This window comes from Aulostomus chinensis, chromosome 16 (assembly GCF_037954235.1).
Source record: "Aulostomus chinensis isolate RoL2024-O1b breed Wild chromosome 16, RoL_Achi_v1.0, whole genome shotgun sequence".
Classification (NCBI taxonomy): domain Eukaryota; kingdom Metazoa; phylum Chordata; class Actinopteri; order Syngnathiformes; family Aulostomidae; genus Aulostomus; species Aulostomus chinensis.
In genome coordinates this window covers 2,994,337-3,019,749 of record NC_141335.1, presented here as the reverse complement: position 1 = coordinate 3,019,749, position 25,413 = coordinate 2,994,337, and the positions used below count along the sequence as shown (strand labels likewise).

The 25,413-nt window shown below is 47.0% G+C and overlaps 1 protein-coding gene across 1 annotated transcript; it reads right to left on the bottom strand.

The window, feature by feature from the left end:
- Window positions 1–2,174: 2,174 nt before the first annotated feature.
- LOC147247139 (polycomb group RING finger protein 5-A-like) lies at window positions 2,175–17,853 on the bottom strand. The gene is made up of 10 exons (XM_086181022.1): window positions 17,580–17,853; window positions 13,776–13,941; window positions 13,211–13,689; window positions 12,710–12,806; window positions 12,337–12,392; window positions 10,844–10,903; window positions 10,473–10,642; window positions 10,075–10,173; window positions 8,896–8,985; window positions 2,175–2,561 (listed from the first exon to the last, which is right to left on the bottom strand). Exons 3-10 carry the CDS (start codon window positions 13,323–13,325, stop codon window positions 2,514–2,516), a joined length of 735 nt encoding a protein of 244 aa, XP_086037148.1. The 5' UTR covers window positions 13,326–13,689; window positions 13,776–13,941; window positions 17,580–17,853; the 3' UTR covers window positions 2,175–2,513.
- Window positions 17,854–25,413: the final 7,560 nt, after the last annotated feature.

The following is a 25,413-nucleotide window of genomic DNA, read 5'->3' as shown; positions in this document are numbered from 1 at the left end:
TCAAGACAAAAATGACGCTTGCTATTTGTCATACATCCTACAGCAGGGAGTGATGTTCTGGAGTCTGTCCAGCAGGTCAGGTGAAGGTCAGGTGACTGACTTGGCCAGGTAAGGATGTTCTGTACCAGCTCTTCACTCTGTTCTTTGTCAGCATATTTCAAGAGGTTTTTCAATCACATCACAAGGTCACTTTGCTTGTGCATCTGCTCACTCTGGAGCTTTTACATAAACTTCCTCCTCCCAAAGTCAAGACTGAACTTATCCTTAAAGCTATTGAGGTTTACACCTGCAGCAGAGTCACACTACAGCTGTTACAGAGGTAAAATATTCAGAATGAAGGACATTTAGATCCAAGGTTGGAACTCAAACGTGGCCTTGAATATCACTGATGTTCCTCTTGGTCCGGCAGACTGGCAGGAGTCCAGCGCTGGAGGACCCGGGGACGGTTTAAGTCTCCAGTTCAGAGTGACAGATGTTGTCCTTCAGAACACATCATGATCAGGTTATTCGGCATCCGAGCACCAGGTTGAGCTTTTTGAACCACGGGATGTAGACAAAACAGCGAGGCCTGTCCTTCACTCTTCAGATGTGCTGATTTCACGAGCTCATCCAGTGGGAACCAAAACAAAAGAAACTGAAAATCATTTGTCCTCTCACAGAGTTGCAGCTTCTATAAAATTAAGTACATCCATCCATCCATGTTCTACCTCTTATCCTGTTAAGGGTGGCGAGGGCTGGAGCCCATACCAGCAGCCTTCAGGTGAGAGGCGGGGTTCACCCTGGACGGGTCACCAGTCCAGGGCAGGGCCAACACACATAGACAGACAACCATTGGCTCTCCCAGCCACGCCTACGGTCAATTTAGAGTCTGGATTAACCTGGTCCCTCTTGATGTCTTTGGACTATGGAGGAAGCTGGAGTACCAGAGAGAACCCAGCAGGAACAGGGAGAACATGGAGACTCACCCAGAAAGACCCCGTGCTGCAGGGTTACCACAACCTTCTTGCTGGGGGGCCACGGTGCTGACCATTGCTCCACCGTGCCGCCCAAAATTAAACACAGTTTGTGTTTTCAGTGGGAAACAGAAGCTCTCACTTTGTCTCAGCTGGAAAGTCCCTGTTGTGACTCTCTGTATTGATAGTGCTCATTATCACTCGTTCAACCCACACAAACTGAAGAAAAAAACAGGAAGGGCATCCTGGGAGATGAGACGGAGAGGAAGCGAAAGCCTCGTTTCCAAGTAATTGGAGAGATAAAATGAACATTGTACAAAAACTAAAACTAAAAATGTAGATCAATGCAAAAAAAACTAAAGTTCCTTCTTTTCCATTTCATTCCATCCTGCTGAAAACAAACACAAAGAAGCTTTCCCTGCTGTTGTGTCACATTCCTCCCCTCATGAAGCCAGCGAGGTTCAGCGCTGATGGGTCAGCAGCAGCATCACTGGGAGTCACATCATCAAGAACCACAGGGACCTCTGGCCTACATAACTCTGGCCTGAAAAACAACTCCAAGGGCAGCATGAGCAGCTGGAGGCAAGCACGTGTGTGTGTGTGAGTGTGCGTCTCCAGTGTAGATAGGAGCATGTGTGTGTAAGTGTGTAGTTCCGGTGTCGAGGGTTAGGGAACGGGTTTAGAGTCCCTAGGTCACATGGCATGGAGGCTGTTGAACCACAAGATGCGTTTTGTGGTAAAATATTACTGTAAAGCATTGGAGGCACAAAAAGAAAGTAAAAGACAAGGATCCAACATTTACAGTCTAGCGTGGAGTCCAGGAACTGAGACCCTTGGTCACATGACATGGAAGCAACGACAGAAACAAAGACAAATGTATTTTGTGGGATCAGAAAAAAAGTGCACAGCACTAAATTATTCAACAGTTTTATGGCAAAGTTTTAAACAAACAAATGGGGGAAATGATGAATTATTTATCGAAAAGGTCAAAGGTCAAATTCTGTATGATCAAAAATAAAGCGAAGACCTCTCTGGCTGTAATCACGTCTCCTTGGTACAGCAGAACCTGGAGCTTCCTGTTTATTTTTTGTTGTCTAAACCTTATTTAGTGACTAACATTTACTACGTGTGTCATGTTGTCGTGCGTGTAAACGAGGACGATGATGTTCACTTTGCAAACGTCATCAACAAATAACGAAAAGTCATCAACAGTAGAAAATCAACATTTAATCTAGAGTTAGACAGGCAGGTGACGATAAGGTTGTACTTCATTTCTGATCCAAACAGGTTTTTAGGCACAGGGACATACATTTAAAAATATCATATATTATAGCATATATATTATTCTATGTAGCATAAAACCTCTTTAGCCATAACAACATACGCACTTCATCATTGGCTGTACAAAAATACATTTAAATCTTTCTCTTTCTCTGCACACTATGGTTGTGTGTGTTTATCTGTATGTGTGTGTGCATGTGTGTGTGTGTGTGTGTGTAGTTGATCCTAATGTTTTATAAAGGTGTGTATTGACGGTGGTCCTCTTCTAGCAGTTGTGGTTCAGCCGAAGTCGATGCGTGGCCGGTACTCGAGGACCATGGGATACGTCTGAGGGAGAGGGAGGAGATAAAGAGAGCCTCAGTAAACGAGAGAAAAGAACCTGGTTCTTTAACGTGTAAGTAAACACACATGAGAGGAGGTAACCTCGATTTACTGACATAAAAGATCATGTTTCAGAGAGTCGGACACATCGATCAGTCTGATCATCAAGGTAAACTTGATGCAAACAAGCAGAGACGTCGGGCAGCCCCCAGGAACGCCGGAATCATCAGGCGGGGGAAACCCCGTGTTGAGCTTCGACCTCAACAGTTGCATCCCTTGAGTATGAAATCTCGGTTAACCAACTAAAAACCAGATTTTCCCCTTTGCTCCTGCCTTACTTTTGTTTCTGGTGGGGTGTGTGTGTGTGTGTGTGTGTGTGTGTGTGTGTGTGTGTGTGTGTCTCGTGCCACTCTTTTTCTAAACTGACTGAACAGTATGAGAGAACACGTTGTAGGGTCACGCCACAAGGGCGCCAGAAATGACCATGAGTTCTGTGTTCACATCAGTGCGGATCAGAGTTGGAGCTAATAAATACCGGATCCTCTGCAGGGTCATGTGACCCCAGAGCGAATGCTGATTAAATTCCTTCCCGTTGCTGACAAAAGCCAGATGTTAGCAGGTGTTTGTGAGGTTTTGGCCGGTGGGACCGAGGGTTCAGCCCTGTTGAGTTCTTGCAGCTGCAGCTTCAACTGCCGGGTGCTTTACCATCCTGTTCTACAGCCGATGAAGACTGCGATGCTGATGACATCTGCCGCCGAGCATCTTCTGAGGGAATCTTACACCGCCGTGTGGCCCGTTGCCACAGAGATCCATCCATCAATGGGATTGTGGAACATTCCTCACTCTTTTTAGCCGTAAAACACAGTTGAAGCAGTTGAAGACGCGAGCTGGCCTTTTCATAAAAGATTCAAAAGGATAAAATGTGAGTGTTTGTGTCACAGCAGCTGCAAAGAGAAGAGCGTGTCTCCTGTTTTTAGTCTGTCTCCTATTTCTGGCAGCTGGAGGCTGCTGGTGCAGCTGCTGTCATCTCCGTGAGCTTCTGCATTTTGCTGCATCATTCCACAGCAAACAGCAACAACGCAGCGTCCAATCTCACCAGCTCGTCGCTGTGCCTTTGTATCCCCATCTCTCACTTTCTGTCCCTCAGCATTTCTGTCAGCAGACACTTTAATTATACTGCACCAACACATTCTGGACAGGTCTCGGCTAAATTTGGAGATTCTGTCCCTTTACAAAATATAGAATCATGCAGAACCATCACGGGGGGTGGGGGGGTGGGGGGGGTTCTACGCTGACATTTACTTATTTTTAGGGTCAAAAGTGCCTGATGTACTTCAACGGCTTCACAATACTGCATCACATCTTCTCACGTCTGATTGGTCCCCAAATTAAGAAATCAGATTTTTGGTTCAAGTCAGACTTTGAAAGTCTTTTAGTAAAAATCAATAGTGAAAAAAAAATCAACAGAAACGACAGACATTTTGTCTCTACCAGGCAACGGAACTGTTTGGTGTTGGGGTTTTTGATTTTTACGTTTCCAGTTCCCATGAGCAGGTGCCTAAACCAGCCAGAGGAGGCGCTAGTGCAGGGACCAGGACACACACCCTCACTGGTGACTGTCCTCGTGATAGCAGGCAACACAAAAGGTCACTGCACTACCTGAATGTAAGCTAGCAAGGATGGAGGATGGGCGGGATGAAGTTGTTATCATCCCTGCATCAATGCCGAGCACAATCTCAACTTCCTCAGGCTTCCACCTGAATCAGTTTTCAGCTGGTCTTGGTTACTGACCCTGTCAGGTTCAGGTCAGGTTAGAGGCCAGATCCACTCTCGGATCCACACCCTGATGGTGGAGACTGACGTGCCAGACTAGGACACTTGAGTAAGAGGAGATTTTGATGACGAGGTGGCTGTTCTACCACCTGAGCGGCCGTTTGACAGAGACCTACGTGTTTGAGGGGATGCTGAAGTTCAGCTTCTCTTCATGAGTTTTAGGTTTCGCTCACACAGAGGTTCTGTTCCATCATCCGGTCCAAATGCTTCCTGCTGCTGGACAAATACTGCCAGCCCCTGAAACCTCCCGCTTGAACGCTTCGCTCACAGCAGCAATTTGTGACTTAAATCCCCTTTCTGATCTAATCTGAGAGGCACAGACGGGGACTAACTATCACATCTGTCCCTGTCCAACGAGACTGTTGTGATCACCTGATACTGGGACCAGAGGGATGTGCATCACAGAAGAGTCCAAGAGTCCAGGTCCAGGTTCACATGGGTCCCTCCTCTCACCCACAATCCTTTTCTGGACTACTCTGAGCCTCTCGGAGTACAGATGCACAACTGCCGAACACTAGACGTTTCGGATGTTTGTGCGTATTCTTATAAACAGACTGACTTCAAATATGTTTCGTATCTTGACTCCCAGACCTCCTGCTGTCTTCCTCTGAGGAGTCGCATGGTGTTGGTGTGACATGTCACTGTGGACAGGGTTAGAGGGGGCACACACATCATCAACCAAATAAACTCCCATCTTAAAAAAGCCCCCCCTTGACCCACATGGACTGAAGGAAGGACCCTGACTGGGTGACCACCTCATACAACCTCACGTCAATACATCAGAAATATCCCCTAACTAAGAGTAGCAGGAGTCCAAACTTATTAATAGGTGGGACGAAAACACTGATCTCATGTGTCCAAGCCCTATTTTGTTCATCCAAGCATCAACTTCTACATGTAATGATGTCACACCTTGTGATCAGGAAGGAAATGCTTCAAGTCAAAAACTCAAGCTGTGAAAAGGGAAAACAGATCAGCAGCAGCGCGACACTCGATCTGTGACAGACCAAACCAGCCCTCCTGACACTCCTGACCTGAGGGCCAGCGATACCTGCTGAAACTCTCAAGCCGAGTTTTGACAGCTAATTGAAAAGGTAAATCAACCAAAGACCGATGGGATATTTTACTACCCAGCAGGAGCAGAAACATGTCTGCCACAGTCCTCATCCTGACAACCGGAAGGCAGTTTTCCATTTTGGTTTCATGACGCCAAATGGTAGCACGTTTCTGTTTTGATGCTGACCTCCACTGACGCTGCCAACAACAACAACCGCAGAGGGAGAAAAGAAGCTGAGCTGTGGAGTTGTTGGAGGGATGAGACAGATGAATGTCTCGTGGCTTCTTTCTCTCCCTCCTCTCTCTCCATTCCTGAATCTCGTGTGACGGCTCTGTCTCTCGCACCCTCTCCATCACGACTCTCGTTACCTTGTCCTGATCCGGACCGGGTTCAAACTGGATTCCAACTCATTTCTTGGTGTTTGTCCTTAGGACTTACCGGTCAGGACATAAATAATTCTGACAGACCGAACCTGTCTGAGCCAAAAAGGCATGAAAAATGAATATTGCAGACTAGAGACGGAAGACTGAATTCTATTTAAATGTAAAACTTAAGAACTGAAACCATCTTCTGTGCATTGTTTTTCCATCCGTTCATGACTGTTCCAAAACCTAAACGTCCCACACGTAACTCTGTCCCCAAACCTGGAAATATGCACAAACAATAAGTTGTATGAATCCAGTAGAAAGCTCAAGCCTAAAGGTTTTGATCACGGACAGCAGCAGACTTGCTTCAAGTTTACCTTCTCTGGGTTGAACACTCACTGATACGTTACTGATATCTGTTCTAGGATGTAATCAAGCTCATGCAAAAAAACAAAAAACAAAAAAACACAACCCAACTGTTCCTGACCTCCCGACGGGCTAAAAATCCATCGAAGTCGCGCTCGGCCTCAGCAACAAGAACAGATTTATTTTACTTTCCAAAGTCCTGAAACACAACATTGACACCACGTTATATCCAAGCTTCCCCGACAGGATGAAAGCCCAGATGGAAAATGGCACAACCTACAAATCTGTCAATCAGTCCTGGCCAAGCAGGCGATCTGATTCATCTCGTCTTTGAATAAGACGTCAAGCCAGACTGGATTAACAAACTCAAACCACAAGCGGCGCGTTTCTGTGGTTTCATTTCCACACTTAAGGCAAAGACGTTGATGCTTTAGGAACATATCGCGCAAGAGTATTACTTTTGACAGAGGTATGCTAACACTTCCCACCCAATTCCATTCATTGTGCTAAGCTAACTAGCGGTCAGCAGGAGAGGAGGGTTTCTATCTTCCTCTCAGATTAAAGGGAGGATCGATGACAGGAAGAGTTCTCTGAGAGTCGTCGTGTTTCTCTGAGGAACATTTTGTTCTGTTTCTACTTTCATACTCGTTTAGACGAATGTGTTTTGTGAGTATTTTCTAAAATTTTCAAAATCCTTTTCTCTATCATCTGAGCCAGAATCCTCCACCACCTTCAAACCTTATACATCACCCTTTCCAGCTTCTTTCCTATTTATATTCTGAAGGATTTTACAGTGGGATTTGTTCATGTATCATTCACAGCCAGAGGCTTATTATGTTTTACCTCAAAACAAGGCTAAATGCATTCCTTCATGGCTGATTCATGGAGTGCTGTGAAGAGAAAAAAACACCTCTGACTCAGCAGGAATGGTGAACCTGCCTTTATCAAACCTGCTAACAAAGTTTATCCACATTTGCAATTAAGATAATGCAACATTTGAACCTTTGAACGTAGAACTTCCGAAAGCCTGACACATGGAGTCCAGTCATAATGTAAAGAATCACCCCAAAATGATATGTGAGTGCCATCCGTTAGCCACCCGCGGCGTGCTAGTCTGTAATTCCTGTTCTCAGGTTTATATACGCTACGAACGCAGAGGGACGAGAGACGTGTGTTTCCTCTCTGTCTACGTTTTTCCTGAACTTGATCCAGCAAAGCGCTTTTACCAACATCTACCCAAATAAATACATCCCAGTGTGGGGACTGATGTGAACTTTGTTTAAGTTAGACTTTATTTTAACCAAGACAAATGAGAATAGACATCCTCACCCCCCCCCCTCCTCCTGACCTGGTATGTAAGTCTTCCTGCTGTGCAGCTGTCTGCACTCCTCTGTCACCGTCCACAAGTAGACGGCACCTTTCATTAACTCATCTCTCATGTGTACATCCACATACACACACACACACGTGCAGATGTAGGTTTACATTCACCACAGAGAATAGGAATGTGTGTGAGCTCACTTACAGCAGGCAAGCACATATAATGAGGCTCAAGGACACACACACACACACACACACACACACACACACACACACACACACACACACACACACACACACACACGGCCTACTGAACCACAAAATGGACAGATGAACCTGGTGCCTGGGGCTGAGTGCCGTCACGTTTCAGACAAAACCAGGACAACCCAACTTGGTGTGTCGACGTGTGTGTGTGTGTGTGTGTATCCATGTAAAATGTTGTCAGACACAGAACAAAGAGACATATTCAGTTCCACTTTCTGTGAGAACTACATCTGCGGTGCATTAAATGCGTGCTAGTGCCTTGTGACTACACTCATCAACACATCTGATCCATCGTGATGAATTAAATCAACAGTTACCACTTGTTAGAGATGTTGCTCATTAGACAATCCCAATGTTCAAGGTCGTCCCTGCACACTCCACTATCAGGGACTCTCATCGAGTGTAATGACACAACGCAGCATCATAAGTTATGTTTGTCACTATAAAGTAAAGTGAGCCACATACTGATGCATCGATAATCATTCATGCTTCATAAGAACGTTTCATTTTAGGCGCTCAGCAAAGTCTTATACTTTGACAGTCATTCCTCTGCATGCATGTAAGGAAGACTAGTGAGCACGACAGATCAGCAGAGGAAGATGAGTGACAGGCGCCACAGCAGGAGAATTTGGTTGGTAGCAAACTAATTTCTGAAAAGTGAGATGGAGGAATGGGATCTTATTGTTGAGCTCAGCTAAATGAACCGGCTCACTGCAAAGATCCAGAGTTCCCATCGATACGGAAAAAAAATCTTTCAACTTGTTTGTGGTGTCTGAATAGAAACTGTGTGAAAAAAAAACTGTTGTGGTTTTCTCACCTGCATTCACAGACAAACACACACACACGCACACACACACAAACACACACACACACGCACACACACACACACACACACACACGCACAAATCCTCTCTCTCTTTCTGTCTCTCCTGCACATTTGCATCTGCACATGACTATGCAAACAGAACCAAACAGGAAGTGTGTGTGTGCGTGTGTGTGTGAGAGTGTGTGCATGTGTGTGGGGAGGATGGGGGTGGAGATGTGTGTGTGTGTGTGTGTGTGTGTGTGTGTGTGTGTGTGTGTGTGTGTGTGTGTGTGTGTGTGTGTGTGTGTAGGGGGGGGGTGACAGGCTTACATTCTCTGCATGTAGCCTCCAACGAGTCATGTAGATAAACTCCAGCGTGTGATCTCGGCCCATTATCTCTCCGTTACACAGCACGTCCAGCTGCAGGGGAAAGTTGCACAAGTTTAAATGTTCAACGGAGGAATTGACACAATAAAAGAATCAAAACGGGTAGAAAAATCAATGACAGGATGAGAAGGTACATGAAATATGACGTGAGATACAGTAGAGTGGATCTCCCTCCTAATGCAGGCAATGAAAGGAAGGAAGTTCACAGCGATAATGAGTGGGAGGCTGCATGAGTGTGTGAAAGAGTGTGTTACACCAATTTTAGCTCTGTCTGCAGTAAATGTGGAAGCTGGCAGTATTTAAATCCTCCTAGAAAATGGCTGATAATGATGATGATAACGGCGATGAAATATTGATGAGGGTGACTTAAGTCACGGTGGGTCTTTATGAAGTAAAATGTCTTTGTTTACCGCCTGGCTGGTGGGAGCACGTCAGTATTTCATTTAATGTGGTTTGCAATGTTGAGGAATATAACGACAGACTGTCTATGCTCATATCAGCTTTGTTCCAATCACTTGTTTAGCTCTGGTTCCGTGTAAGAGGTTGAGGTTGGCTGGGACACCTCCACGTGTCTACAGACGTAGCTGCAGGGACAGCAAGCCAGTTATTTAGCCCATCTGGAGCCTGTTGGTTCGTTTCTGCTACCACATGGTACCACATGGTACCACATGGTACCACATGGTACACAGCCTGTGTCTGCAGCAGAAGTTACAGTTTTTAAAAACATATTCAGGCACTGGATTGACACTAAACAGACGGAGGAGCTTCTCAAACTCATCAGGGGTCAGAGGTTCCCAGAAGACATGAGCAGATGTCCGGTGGTCTGGGCTGTTTTCAAGACTCATTTGATGTTGTTAGATGATTAAATAAGAAAATTATGATTTTTTTTCCCACCTCAACCAACCTCAATATTTCATGTTTCCTCTAGTTTCCTCAAACCTGCTGTAAACGCGTTCCTTACCTACTTGTGATGGAAATAAAGAATTAGCAAGTTCACGGATCTGATCTCATCCGACGGCTCGACTGGCACACGGACGTGTAAAAGTCGTTCATGAATTTGTGAAAAACCATTCCTTTCTTTCAGCTGCAGTTTAGAACTGGAAGCCGGACTGGGCTCCTTACCTCATAAGAGCTGGGTAGTTTGAGTTTAAGACTGAGAAACTTTTTAATTGTTCCCACGGTGACTCTACTGGAGCAGCGGATGAACCTCTTCATCAAATCCTAATTGGACGAGAGAAACTGTGTTTAACCCTGATATCATGAGAGTGCAGCAGACCTCAGACCAGCACCTGAAACACTTCCCGCTCACTTATCCACTGCTTAGACCAGTTTACTGTCATGCAATTCAGTTTTCATGAACAAAGGTTTTTAAACTGATTCCCAGGAAATCCAAACAACTTCTATCCACGGATGGGCAGCATCCTGACGCTCAAACACAGATAAACACACAAGGACTTGAATTGCTCTGGATGAAAATAACTTTAGCAGTTATTAATATCAATAATTGAAGTCAAGGGTACCGTGACGGTGCTCTCCCCCGACTGCCCAGTGTTGCGTAGGCAGTCCAGACAAATGGCGATCTGAGGGTCACTCCTGTGGTAGTCGTCATCACCACCATCGTCATCATCACCACCACCGTCCCCACCATCAGCTCCGACCTCGGGCAGCCTCTGACACCTCACATTTTCTGCTGTGGGACAAACACACACACACGCACACACCAAACATTAGCACCAGAACTAGACATTGTTTGCGTGTGTGTGATGTGAGTTAATAGTGTCGCGCTAATCGCTTCGTCCAGCCGAGCGTCTGGCCGGAGGTAACAAGAGTTCGTTGCAAAGGTGCAGCGTTCTGTACGACGCAGCTGTCTGCTCGGGGCCAGTCTCATTACCTTGGCCGTTCTCTCTGGGCTGGTTCTTCCTCCAGAATTCCAGTTCTTGCTGTTCCTCTCCTAGTTCCCACAGAAAACAGACAAAAGGACCAGTGTTAGCATGCAGCACGGTGACATGGAGGAGCTCCCAGGCACTCTTGATTCCTCCTAAGAAGGAAGGCTTGTTCTCTTATTGTTCGGGCTATTCCGTAATTGACATTGAATTTTGGTGAAATGGAACATTTGGGAGGATTTAGGATAAACTCCTGGATACAAGCTTCAAAATAATCCAGTCTGTAGGTAAGAAAACCCAGCGCAAGCTCAGCAGCAGAGTGAGCAACATATCCAGGCGAGAAGATGTCCCGACAGAGGGATTCAGGCTCAGGAGGGGACTGGTTGATGTGAGCCGCGGCTCTAACAGGAGCCCCTACCCAGGAGTGAGGCTTCCTATGGATCCATCTATCCATTCATCTGATGATTTACCATTTTGACATGAAGATCTGAAGCAGGACAGCAAGACAGGACTCTGGGTTGGGATTTCTTCAGACAGGTAATCCTGCACAAAATAACTGTAGACTTCTTCAAATCAACATACTTGATAAGACGCTGAGCTTTTGCAGTGTGTTGAGCTTCATTTCACTGTAGAATCTAAGTAAATGTCAAGTGTCAAGAAAAATACATTTCTTTCATAACATGGAGAAGTTCCATGAAGCAGAACTCATATTTACGCCACTTGGCCGAGCAGCACAAGCGCCACAAAAAAATATATGACGTTGAGTCGGTGTTGCCAGTCCACTGACAGAGCGCTCTTTCAGCGGAGCCGATGGAGCTGTAAAATTATAGTGCCATCCCAGCTGTACTTAGACACGTGGACTTCTTGTTGGCCTCGCTGCAGAGAGGTTGTATATCTTCATCTGGTTTTAAACCTCCCCTCTGAAAGTGACTGGATGCTCGCAAATAAATACTTTTCTCAAGTCACAGGGATCTCCCTTCCGTCCTTCAGCGGGATGAAACAACTGCCTCCAGGAGCTGGGAGCGACTTCATCCTGCTATAGTGTGCTTGAGCCGCTGGATTCCTCACATCTGCCATGAGTTGGATTCCTCACGAGCTCCAACACTCATTGTTAAAGGAACACGACAACTTTTGGAGAAATACGCTTGTTTGTCGTCCTCTACAGAACCAGAGAAGGGGAAGGTCGGAGGCCATCATTCTCGTACGTTTCATTTAAATGTTTGCTAGGATGTTCCTACAGCAATGCTCGCTGGGATGTTGGCGTGTTGCAGACAGCAGACAGCCGTCCTCCTGGTCCGTGTGTGCAGGGACGCCTCTCCTGTAATGTACTCCTGAGGTTTCACAGCATTGGTGCACAGACATAACTTCCACGTCTGGTCATAAATGATGTGATTCGAGTGCTGTGCTTCCCAGAAATGTGTTTCCTACCTCCCTTGAGTAGTCACATAATTAAACTGCAAAAAGGTGGAGACAGATTGTTAAAACCATCTGGCAAACTTACTTTCTCTGAGTCCTGGCACCAGCTTGAAAATAATCTCCTCAAGGGTGTTGTCCAACCTGAGAGCATGGAGAGAAGGCAGGGTTAGAGACGAGGATGCTGAGAGGGAGGAGAGGGAAGAAGCATTTCAGAGAAGGAAGAAGGAGTAGAGGGTGGGGTCAGAGTCAGAACGTCAAGCACGAGCGAATGATGAGAGAACGAAGTGAGGAATGACGGAACGGGGGAGAAGAATTGCATCAGAAATGGGAGATGAGAGTGAGGACGCAGGGCGGAGTAAAAGTAAATAACACAAGAAAAGACGCTGAAGACACAGGAGGACCAGAGGGACATGAAGAAGAAGAAGAAGAAGAAGAAGCAGAAGAAAGAGAAACTTCACCTGAGCATCTCCAGCGGGTTGGTCTCGTGGACCTGGATGCCACATTTTGGACAGTCGTTACTCTCCTCAAAGTGCTGCACGATGCAGCTCTTACAAACTGCAGGACAAACAACATCAACATGTTTTATGTGACAACATTACCCCCCCCCCCCGGCAACAGTTCGCATCAACGCCATCTTGTTCATCTCTTTTTCTCCCCAATTGCACGTTGCCAATTTCAACCTATTTCCAATCTGTCCTGGTCGTTGCTTCACCGCGGTTTCCTCCATCACATGTGGAGGCTGCATCGTTTCACCTGAACTGTATCAGGAAGATGTAGCGTGTTTAATTCCAACCGATCGGCAAACAGGCGCCCTGACTTACCAGAGGAGGCGCTATTGCAGCGACCGGGACGCGCCCCCTCATCTGTCACACCCAAACCGCCATTTCCTCTCCTCGAAATCAACAACAGTGCAAAATCATCTTGACTCACAAGGGAATCTCCACGTTAGTTTCACTTACATGTGTGCAGGCACTCGGTGACTGTAGTCGGTTTAATCAGGTAACCTCGACACAGGTAACAGGTGATGAAATGGTTAAAGTCTCTCACCAAGTGTTTTCTTCCTGTGGCGGCCATGTTTGGACCGTTTTAGCAGCGATACGGAGAGATACTGACAGGGAGTTGAAGCTAAGGAGAAACCCCAACTTCCAGCTTCAGAAGAGTACGATGTTCATTCACGACGAAGAGGGGCGGGAACGTTGAAGGGCGATATTCCAGGTTAGATTTAATAGTTTTGTGAGGGTGATGCGGGAAGTGGTTGGTCCAGGCTGGACTTTACAATCCAGTATTTATGAGTGCGATAAAAGATCCTGCTGTGTAAAATCCTGCTCCATCCTTCACTCAAATGTTGCGTTGTAGTCAGTTTCAGATCTTAATCCATCGCCACTCCTCCACCTGAGTCCCACCGATGTTAAAACGACACCAGGCCTCCCTTGTGGTCCTGTTTCAAGCAAACACCTCGGTCAAATTCCAGGAATTCCCAGACAGTAAGATGTCTTGCTTCCCTCCCTGTCTCTGCCAAAGTACCATTTTTAATCCATGAGGGGTCAAAGGTCAGATGATGACAGCCCTGAAGACTTGAGCGGACTCAGCCTCTTCCCTGTCTGTTCATTCATCATTACGGTGCGGCATCTGTTGACGTCCCCACTCCTCCAGTGGCGTCCTGGAACACGGAAACTCAGACTCAGGATTTCTAAAGAGAAAAAGAAAACATGAAAGAAATCATGCTGTTGCAGCTGTGTGTGCTTCTAGTGATTCAAATCAAAAATAGTAACAATAAAAAATAAACCTAAGTTTTATTTTAGCAATAATCCAAAGTCCAGGGTGAAAATCCCCCTGGCTTGATTGAAGGAACCGGCGATGATGCTAACTTGATGATGTCATCCCTGCGGTGCTTCATCAGGCCTTCAGAGTTACCAACGAGCACAAAGGCTCCGTCGCAGGAACTCTTTATTCTAAAGGTCAGCGATCAACCTTGGATTAAAGCCAGGAGCTTGTTAATATCACCGGACCGACTGTCTGAGTGCAGCGGATCAAAACACTTCAGCCACCGGCTTTAACAAACTCTGACTGCCGTTTGTCACCTCTGACAGTTTCACTCTGCATCCATCAAACCAAATCATGAACGTCAGCGTTGCTCGATCAGCTCCGCAGGTGGGGGGTCCAGATGGGGAGAACCTTTCCCAGAACCATCAACCTTCCAGGAAACCAGTGCTCCACTGGTGTGGTAGCAGTAGCAGCTACTTGTGTCTTGCCTGCAGAACCGCGTGCTCTTCTTCTGTCTGGAACAACAACTAATACTATAACTCCTGTTTGCTCTCGTCCAACTAATCTGTAGCGCTGCCTCTCGGGCCGAAGTGTCAGAAGTCACCTCAGACAAACAAAAGTATTCCGTTCAGGCAGAAGAGAAGCCAAAGAACCTGTATCCTAACAACCAGAGCATCTAAACATGGCCGCAAATAAGCAAGATAACAACTGCACTCGCACACACTGACTGACGGGCGGAGGGGTGAACCTGAACCTGAACCTGGAGCAGCACAGGAAGTTGGTACTGTGGAACTTTGTGTATGCATAGCAAAAGTAAAGCTCAAGGTCAAAAGTATTTTGAACCCTAGTTTCTCCAACAATACATTTCTGGCTAAGGCCTGTTGTTGCTAACTGGAAGTGACTGAACGGAGGCGTTACCACGATGACGCGCTCAGGCTCAAGAAATCGACTCTGAAAACCACAAAGATAAAAACCTTCATGGAGCTGAAAACGTCATCAGATAATGATCAGCTGCTAGGAAGCTAACCCAACCCTACCCACGGCTCAGACCAGATCAGCTGTAGCTCAGTGTCTTAAGTGACATTTGACTCATTTTGGTGGCGACGCGTTGACTGACAGGCTGAATCTGAGCCGGGTGTTGGGGGCAACATCGCCACTACTCGGGCTTCGCCATAGGCTGCCTTCATAAAACGCGACATCACACCTGTCAATCACTGCTAAATGGGGGTCAGCTGACATCCACGCCAAAGAATGCTTGCTATCAGCTACAGTGGCGAGATCTGTAGTCCAACGCGTTGTGACCGGAGTGACCAGCAAAAACTTGCGCTCAGGCTTCAAACTGCCTCTTCAACCCAGGTGCACTCACCAGTTTGACAGGTGGTGGATTCGTTTCATAGCTGTGTTTTCTTATTTCTGCATCCTCTCTTGTGTATTTATTCATTGACGTTTTTCAAACTCTCTTGAAGTAAACATTTTTGCAACATTCAGTCACTGGTGTTACGGTAAATAACCAACTATGTCATGAACTTTAGTCCACAATGCTCCTCCTCTGCGTGACCCACACACCAGTAGCTGAACTCATCCCGGACCCTGCGCCCATGAATCGGCGGGAGTTTGGTGCCTCCTCTTCCAATATTGGGTGTGTCACAGTGGAAGATGTTCATATTTACTGTGCAAAGCCCTTTGTAACTGAAGCCCTTTGTGCCATTTGTTTTAATGGTACGTTGTCAGAGCTGCTGTTACAGTAAATGAAGAGAGTGAGTCAGTGAGTGTTGCCGCTCGCAGGATTAGTCACTGACTTCAGCTCTGATTGATTCTCTGGGTAAATACCCGGTGGTCTGTCTATTACCTGATAACAAGCTGCAATCAAATACTAATCATCATGCAAATTACGATCATATCAATTAGGATTCAGCGCTACGACAGGGAGGCAGGTTGCATTTACCCCCCCCCCCCCACCAAATCTCAAGTCTGACAATCCTCGCTGATGTGTCCATGAAGTCACCTGACCCTGAGGTCTGCTTGGTTTCATGTCACAACTTCCTTAACTTACTCAATCGACGAGTGGCAGTGGGATAGCGTGACACCATGAACTCTGGACTTTGTACTTGCGTGTTTGCGTTTACTCACCCAAAGTCCATTTTTTGAACCCCCCCACCACCCCACGAACTGTCTTCAACAGTTATCATCATGCAACAACAAAGACTAAAGTGAAAATGTTTAAGAGTGAATCAGTGCACTGCGTGGAGCTACATCTACGTCTCCTAGTGCCTGTATAACGTCTTCATCGCTTCTCGAGGGAACCTGGGTCGTCAGGTATGCAAGTCTCAGGTGGACTTGCTTCATGTCCATCCTGGGACGTAGCGCTCTAAACCTCCCTGAGGACTCCGGTGCAACAATCATCAGTCAGTTTCCCAGTGTCTGGCATCGCTAACGTAGACAGAGCCAATATTTCTGTTTGGTAAATTAATTTTCACGAGTGCGTTCAACTTCAGCTGAGTCCAAATCTGGGCCTGGAGTCTGCGTCTCTGTGCCAGATCCCTGCAACCCGCTTATCGTCTCCGTGTGCTTTCCAAATAATCACATATTTCCCAATCTGAGGAAATTTCATTACTTCTCTGGCTTTATGAAATTTTTCAAAGTTTTCCAGGTGTGGAAATTGCTATTTTTCTAATTCTGTTTCATTGCCAGGTTTTTCCCGCCAGTGTGAACCCTGTTTTGTTTTGTTTGTTTTTACCCAGCATGCACAGGGGAGCTTGCTCATATTCATATGTTCCTTAACTGGGAAGAATCCACCTGCCCTATGGATGCACCTGGCCGACACTTTGACTGAGAGCTGCACTTTGTTCTTTATCGTTTCTTTGGTGAACGGAAGGTTCTGGTCAGGTGTCGAACCTGCAGAGAACCGCCCACGGGGGGGCGGCTCGACTCCCGCTCCGTTCAGCCTGGGCCGCTTTGTCTTTTTTTGTTGTTGCTAGAAACATCTCAAGTGCGCAGCTCAGAATCTCTCAGCCCCCCCCTCCCCCCCCCCCCCCCGTGTCCGTCAATGGATACGCGCGCGCACGTACGCGCACGCGCTTATTTATTCACACGGAGCGGATCTGCTTATCTCATCGTTACGACGCGTCACGGTCTACGTCACCCGTGTCACAACAACATCAATGGACGACACGCGCGCAGTAACAGTAGAACACACCGAGATTACAACATGTAGACGCGCGAGCGTACACGCATGTCGCAGCTCGTTAGTAGACTCGTCCATCTACACACACACACACAAACACACACGAGAGAACGAATCGACGGTAAAAGTTGCGGAGGTTTACGTCACGGCCTGTTAAGGCGAGGAACGGGAAGCACGCGAGTTATTTATCCTTTGCGTGAACACACCGTAATCCCGCATGTGAGCGTGCGCGCGGCGACGCACTTTGCGTTTCAGGAGAGCGAGCGGGAGGAAGGGGGGGGGGGGTCCATCTAGCAGCGTCAAAGTTTGACTGGAACGCGATCGGCTGATGAATTCACCGTCCGCGCAGAAATAATCAGACAGACAAACACATTCCTCACCTCCGGCCACACTTTCCCGCTGCACCGCACTTATGGACGCCGCGGCAGGGCAGGAATGTCCACCATGACACTGCCGGGTCCTCTCGTTCAGTCTGCTCCGTGCACTGGGAGACGAGAGAACACGGAACTGGTCGGCTCGGATCTGCCCCAGTCCTCCCAGCAGGCAGGCAGGCAGGCGGGCAGGCAGGCAGCAGAGAGCAGCGGTGGGCGGGGAGCCACCAGGCAGGCAGGCAGGGCTCGGAAACTGAAAGCGGTTGTGTAACTGAGTGACTATTGGACAACACACACACACACACACACACACACACACACAAAGCGCCTTGTCTTTCTGTGTGTGGTGATGAAGCAGAGTTTATTCAGCTGCTCCGAGCCTGAATGACTGATGCCGCTGCAGTTTGCTTTTTCACTTTATAGCAAGAATTTAACATAAAACTAAATAAATAGTGTTGAAACTGTTACATAACGAGCAGCAACACAATACTCCAGGCTTTGCTAGGATGAACTTCCAGCTGTGACACTTCCATGCTGAACTAAACTTTGTTCAAATCGCGCTTCCGGGAGCCACGAGGTGGCGCTTTAAGGCGATGTATATTCTGCTCCTAGATGAATTCGGCCTGGACTCTCTCATTCATGTGTGAAGTTTTAGAAAAGATGTGGCGGTGTGGCTGTCAGCCACGACCATGTCCTCTTCTACAGCGCCATATCAAACATGGCTGCCTCGCTACGGCATCGCCATTTAAGGAAAAGTCAGGGCCTTTACGCCCAGCAAGTTTGACAAGTTTTCTCTAAGTGGTTCTTCTTTGATCAGTTCTTCAACTCCGCCAGTTTTGGTGGAAATCGGCCTTGTGTTTCCTGCGGCGTTTATTTGCAGGACAACGCAAAAACTACAACTTTCTCCTCTGCAGTCAACTGGTATCACCGCTTTTAAAGACAGGTGCTGCCCCGTGTTAGCCGGCGCTATCAACCACAACCATCGAAACACCCGAACACCTCGCTTGGTTTCTGCGCCACAAGCAACACTGGATATGAACCCAGTTTGAAATGGAAGGGTGGGGCCTCGCACTGGGGCAGTGGTGATGCATGGCGTTTACTCCTGGACTGGCGGGGTCGGTGTGGCTGCTCCTGGCGATCGCAGGGATTACCGGAACTCTCGCCACCCTCGTTACCTGAGGACTCTGTGGACACGCCCTCGAAAACGTACACACTAAAGATTTGAATCAGTGAATTTCTAATAAAGCAACACATCCATTGTCCTTCCTCCTTTTTTTGCTTTGCTCCAGGCTGCTCTCCTGGAGTGTGTGATCGTTGGCTGGGCTTTTAACCACAGTAACAACAAACCAGCCACAGCGAGGCGCAATTTAAGACTTGTAGGTGCTTTGGTGTATTAGGCGCATCGTTCTGGCGTGTCGCTCGCCTCTGAGATGCTTCCTCGTCCGTGCAGGACAAATGGGATGACACAGGGACTCACTGTCACCTCCTGGTGCACCAGTGACGGGACAGACTGGTGTTAGCTACTTAGCACGCTAAGTTCATCATTGAAACCCATGATGTTGCGTGGAAATCTTGCCGCAGCAGTTCAACCAGATCGAATCTACGGCTCTGTTGTGGTGAAGAAGAAATTCAACTCTAAAAAACCCATAATTCACCGGCTGAGTTACGACTCAACCCTTGCTATGTCACCGCCTGCCGTGAGACGGTGTTGGGTCACCAGCTTCAGTACCGGAAATAATGAGACTGCTCATTCAAGAGGCCTAAACCAGTTTCCACCACAGGGGAGTTGGACTCAGCCTCCAGACGATTTGGACCAGGGGAGAAAAAAAAACAACAACAAGCAGGAAAAACAGGCAGAATAAAGACGTTAAAAAAAAATACAGTAAATCACCATTTATGTTGTTTTTCTTTTTTTGTGTGGAAAAACTTTGTTTAAATACGGGGCATTCCTCATTCCCCATTATTTTTTCATAATTTGTTCAGTTAGCAGACACTTCAATGAGGCAAAAATGGAGATCCCTCCAGAGGAAAAGGTTCGGGCCTCCTGGGTTTAGAACAGCAAGCCAAACTGAAACTTACAACCGCTTGCAGCATCCTGAAACCTGCCAGTTCACAGCAGATCAGGCGGTAATGGATTGGCACCTGGGAATTGACAAGCTGCGTCAGTTTTGATGTGAATCTTTGGAGTAAACTGGCTCAGTTTCACCAAACTGAGCCAGTTTTCAAGTCACCGCTGCCACCGCAGCCAAACCCCAGCAGGTGATGGGCTGATGGATGGATGGAGGATTCAAGTACGAATGAGCATAAAGTTTGTCGTATTTTACATGAACCTCGAACTTTGCTGACACGCTTGAGGGGCCACTGGAGGGGAATCAGCGTCTTCAGTGACATCACCCATGTGACCTCTTGTTTTTTGGGAAGTGGAATGCATCACCATGGCAGCAAAGTTCCAAACCACACGGCAGCCTGGCCCTCGCGGTCATAAAATACGAACATTTCAGGCAGGATCAGAGTAAAAATGTGCCTTTTGGTCATGGGGGACAACTATCGGGACGGTTCCATGAATCAACAACCCCTCCACCCCAGGCCTCCAGAGGTGCTGGTATTTCTGATTAAAGTTGGCCCAGACCGCATGCATTATTTCCCAGCCTGCTGGGTGACATGACGAAGTGTTTTCATCATCAACAGCGGTGACTCACCTGGAGCATCTATTTACTGTAATCATGTGATGGTCGTGGAGGAGGGAAGATGTAGCGTTCACTGGCGCCGTCGGCATGCGAGCCATCATCAAAATCAGATTTATGTCAGTGAGTTACGTAACGAGAATCCGGGTCAGAATCGGATCACTTCCACCCCGGGAGCACAACGTCTACTTTCACCTGTAACTTCACGGGAACTGCGGCTCACCTGAACGCAGCCAGCGCATCAGAACTTCTGAGTCTCAGTTAATCTTTGCACCTCTTTGGCCGCCATAGTAGGATTGTACGCTGGCATCAATGGTAATTTCAGTAACATTGTCTTATAAAAATAAAAGTATAATCTTGTACATCTGCTCAGAATGTTTTTGGTTTTTTTTAAGTTTTTCTCCCCAATACTTCTGCTTCACCTTTTAACTTTTACGGTCCTTCATCATCGATGCAAAGGTATGTACGAGATTCCTCGAGTTCTGGAAATTAAATCACCGCGAATTTACAAATAAAATGGTGACATACAAGCTAAAAGCTAAGCGCAGACTGGGACTTGATTGGCATGTGTCAGAGCAGCTGGGAAATTAGGGAACTGAGCACATGTGTGGTGCCAGCTGTTGGAGGGGCCCTGGGTTGACTGCAGGCCCTCAGGGGTCCAGCGATGTTCACGCTAACTGTGCATTTATAGTAAGATGATGATGGCCTCACTGTTTCCATCCATCCATCCATTTTCTACCTCTTATCCTGTTAAGGGTCGTGGGGGGTGGAGCCTATCCCAGCAGCCTTTGGGCGAAAGGCGGAGTTCAACCTGGACGGGTCGCTTCACTGTTTCTAATATCCATCAATTCAAATTTATATTTCCTGGACTTGTGGTGTTTTCAGTGTTAAATTTCAGTTAAAAAAAAGGAATCTGACCCCGTCATTTTGGCGCTCTCATTACACCAATTAGTGCCAACTGCAAGGATTGGTGTGGCAAGGTTTGCGTCGGTGCAAATTAATGTTAAGTCTAGAATAGGAGAAGACAGAGGGAGAGCGACAGAGGAACAAGAGGTCATGAGTGGGAGAGAAAAAGGAAGAAGAGAGGGGGTCTATAGGGTCAAGGGGAGTGTGAAGAGGAGGGAAAAACATGTGGAGTAAAGGAAAGTGAAGGATAAAAGAGGTGACAGGAGAGCAGAAGAGAGAAGAAGGCAAAGTGATCGCGGAAAAAAGATGGAGGATAAGAAACATTAAGGTATCGAGGGCAGAGATGAAGACAGAAAAAGAATGAGAGGGGAAATGAAATAGAGATAAAAGCAGACGGTGGCAGGACACAGATACAGTCGTTGATATCAGCTGCAAAGAACGAAAAACAAGGAAAAAATAGATTCACAACGATGGAAAGAAAAATGGAAAATACGTGTGTGTGTGTGTGTGTGTGTGAGTGTGTGTGCTTTTTTCAACACAGCAACAGGTTCATCAGTCTTATTTTTATCTGTTTATTTAAATCGTGTGTGTCATATTTATTCTATTGTGTAACAGTCAAACAAATCTACATAGATACAGGAGCTAAATATATGCATGTTTACAGCTGTGTGTGTGTGTGTGTGTGTGCGCGCACCTGTGTGTGTTGTGTGTGCTTGAGAGAGAGTGAGAGAGTGAGTGAGAGAGAAAGTGAGTGAGCGAGAGAGTCCGTGCATGCACACCTCTGTGTGTGTGTGTGTGTGTGTGTGTGTGAGATATCACTTCTTGAGCTGATTCTAACCTCCTTGTGTTCGTCTGATGCGATGCTCCTTGGTGGTGCGAGCAGAAATCACCTCGTCACACAAAATGAGAGGAAGATCCTGTTTGGCAACATCCAACTTCCCACTTAAAGTGTGAACTTAAGGAGAACAGACAAGTGTCATGGCCGCCCCCGCACTCCGACTCTACCGTCACCGCACAGAGCAACGACCTCGTCATCCCCAGTGTAAACAAAGAAGCAAAAACAAAGAAGAAGACAATATTTCAAATGATTTCTTGTTAACGGTACTGACACACGGGCAGCACAACGTCGCTAGCCAGTGAGCTAACGGCATCATGATCCGCTGCGTCACGCTGGTGTGCCTATCAGTTGTGTCCCTTAAAAAACTCCTTCCTGCCATTCTCAAAAATACCCCTCAATTTGTTTTTGCTGTTGTATGGTAGAGGGCGCTGTTACACACCTGCAGGTGGAAAAACAAGGAGGAGGGGAAAGAGTTGAACTGTCGTAAAACGTGTGTTTAGTTGGACCTAAACAGGTTATAGCCTCTTTAATAGCATTTCATTCATTCATGCGTGTCATGTGATTGGTGTCTGGGCTTTGCCTCAGTTCAGCCAACCTGCCCCTGACCCCAGGTGAGTGACCTCAGCAAGGCGTTTTTTTTTTTTTCTGCCACTTGGCGTAATGAAAAGTATGCAGGGATGTCGGTTGTCTTCCACTGCGCTGAGCACAAAGACGATGCAACACAATTTCTCTCGTGTCTGAGATGAATGTGGATGTGGTCATGCCAGCGGGGGGGCGGCGGGGGGCCTCGGTCAGTCCTGGCGCTCCCTGTGCTCGTGATGGCAAACAGCAAACGATGAAGCTGAACATTGGTCGGTCTTTGCTCAAATTCAGCTGCTAGACGCTAGTTTTACTTTATTTCAGTCCAACATTGTCTGTCTGCATTTGATGCCGGTCGGGTCACACGTGGACACACGTGCACACACACACACATACACACACACACACACACACACACACACACTGAGTTTATCAGTCTGTTTGTTGCTGTTATGGAAACAGAGTTGAAGAGAATCTAATTTAAAGAAAGTCTGATGTAACTTTCCATAACAAACCGTCTTTGTGTAAATGATGGAAAAAAGAGCAAATTCTGAGAGCAGCATCTGTCTTCCTCGTCTCTTTCCACTCTAACAAGATGTCATGGCATTTCTTTATACGTACACCACTGGCAGCCACTGCTTCATATCCTCATGATGCAGGAATGTGGACTGACTCCTAAAGCCCCCAATTACTGACCGCTGCCTTATGAATCCCCCTCCTTTTCCTCTCCTCCTCTCTGCTGCTCCTCTCATTTTCCCCTTTAGCTTTTGCAACTCATTTTTGCTGCTCATATTTCAATCATCCTCTCCCGTCTCTCTTCATCCACCCTCCCCTTTCTCATCTTTATTTTCTCTCTCTTGGGCTCCTTCGGCAGCTTCTTAACTGACTGACTCATCCTCAGACACCTTTTCACTTTCTGTGACTCATTATCCTCCCAGGATGATTTGCACCACAACTCTCCCACCCACTAGTGATGCAGTTGCACGAGTGAAGGAGACTTGAAACATGTTACATGAGAGAGCTAAAGAGCTGCACTTACACCACCTCGGCGTTGGTTCCTGTTCTTTTAAGATCTCAAGTCTGACAGTTTCGATTTTACGATTTCGTCTTGAACATTGTGACTTCTTGGTGAATCCTCTCTCGCAATATAAAGCGCCATATTCGTGTTTTTGCAGACAAACCCAAGAGTTAGCATCTCCATAGGTTCCCTCCAACTCAAGCCAATGGGAGGGATTCTTACGGGGGACGTTATTAACTTTGCTGAAATTAAACACCGTTGCAAAGCTGAAGTTAAGTGAAGGAACCTCGACACCCCAGCAGGCTTTGCTCGTCTGTTTGTGCTGTGATGACGTCAGTTGTCTCGTCCAGCCGCTTGTTAGCAACGTCACTTTTTACGACACATAAATGCCTTGAAGTCATGAGTGTGTGTGTGTGTTTATGTTGTATTTTAGTCCATAGATCAAAATGTTCAGATATATTCACCTTTTCCTCACCTCTGATAAAATCTTCCATCATTTGTGAGACTGCCTTTCTCCGCAACTGACGTTTTTCGTCAGCAGCCGGTGACATCAGTGTCATGTGACAGGTGGCCACTATTGCGCAACCTTGTGACAGAAAACTGCACGTTTAGGTCAAAAATATGCTGAGTCAGTCAAAACCACACTGACTTGGAGTCGAGGGGGCATCTCTGTAGAGTTCAGGACTTGTTCCTGCTCCACTCTACTCAGTCTCAAGGTGACAGCGAGCTTCTGTTTAACCGGTCTGAGCTGAGTGGTCGTTGTTTCTGGACCAAAGCACTACAAGCTAACTGGCTGCCATGTCCGACCCTGATCCCAGTCCTCTTGTATTGTTTTTTTGGTTTTGTCCTAACATTTCCCCTAAATCTAAATCTGTCCACTCCTTGAGCCACAGATGTAATTCGATGGTTTGGTGATGAGCTCCAGTGAATGTAACCATGTGTTGTTTTCAGGATTTCCAAACACTGGATGTCCAGCCCTCTTAATGAAGCGTGCAGCAGCTGAGCAGCAGCTGAGCCAGACGCTGGGATTACTTTCAGGGTGTGATGAGCACCAGTGCATGGAGTTCCCTCAGCACTGCAGCTCGACCGCAGGTTTGCCGCGGGGCAGCAGGGCGGGATGACCAGCTGGAGACAGCAGAGGCGGAACCAAACCTAACCGGCACCATCTTTAAAATGCCCACCACGCCCTAAATATGATGGCTGTGCAGATGAACACGCCAGTGGCTGACACACAGACCCAGGCATGTCAGGGACCACCAGCCATCATGTGACCCTGTGCCTCAAATCGATATCAAATATGAGACTGGACACAGTAGACATACATCTTTAGTTACAATTTTATTGATATCTCTATTTTATATGAATATTTCAGTGGATATTGTTCTTTTTTTCTATAGCTTCCATGTCATGTTCCATCCATCCATCGTCATCTTCCGCACACATTAAGGGTCGCGGGGGGTGGAGCCTATCCCAGCATCAACGGGCGAGAGGTGTGGTTCACCCTGGACAGGTCGCCAGTCCATCACAGGACCAACACATAGAGACAAACAACCATTCACACTCACAGTCACACCTACAGTCAATTTAGAGTATCAATCAGCCTCGTCCCCAATTGCATGTTTTTGGATGGTGGGAGGAAGCCGGAGTACCGGAGAGAACCCACGCAGACACGGGGAGAACATGCAGACTCCACACAGAAAGATCCCGTGCCCGAGCCGGGACTCGAACCCGGAACCTTCTTGCTGTGAGGCCACAGTGCCGACCACTGCACCACCGTGCAGCCTCCATGTCATGTTACCTATCAAATCCAAATCAATA

Coding starts and splice junctions, on each gene's coding strand:
- LOC147247139 (XM_086181022.1), bottom strand. CDS start 13,325: ATGGCCGCCACAGGAAGAAAACACTTGGTGAGAGACTTTAACCATTTC. Junction 12,807..13,210: donor CACCGAGTGCCTGCACACAT/GTAAGTGAAACT, acceptor TTTGTCCTGCAG/TTTGTAAGAGCTGCATCGTG. Junction 8,986..10,074: donor AACTACCCAGCTCTTATGAG/GTAAGGAGCCCA, acceptor TTTCCCCTGCAG/CTGGACGTGCTGTGTAACGG.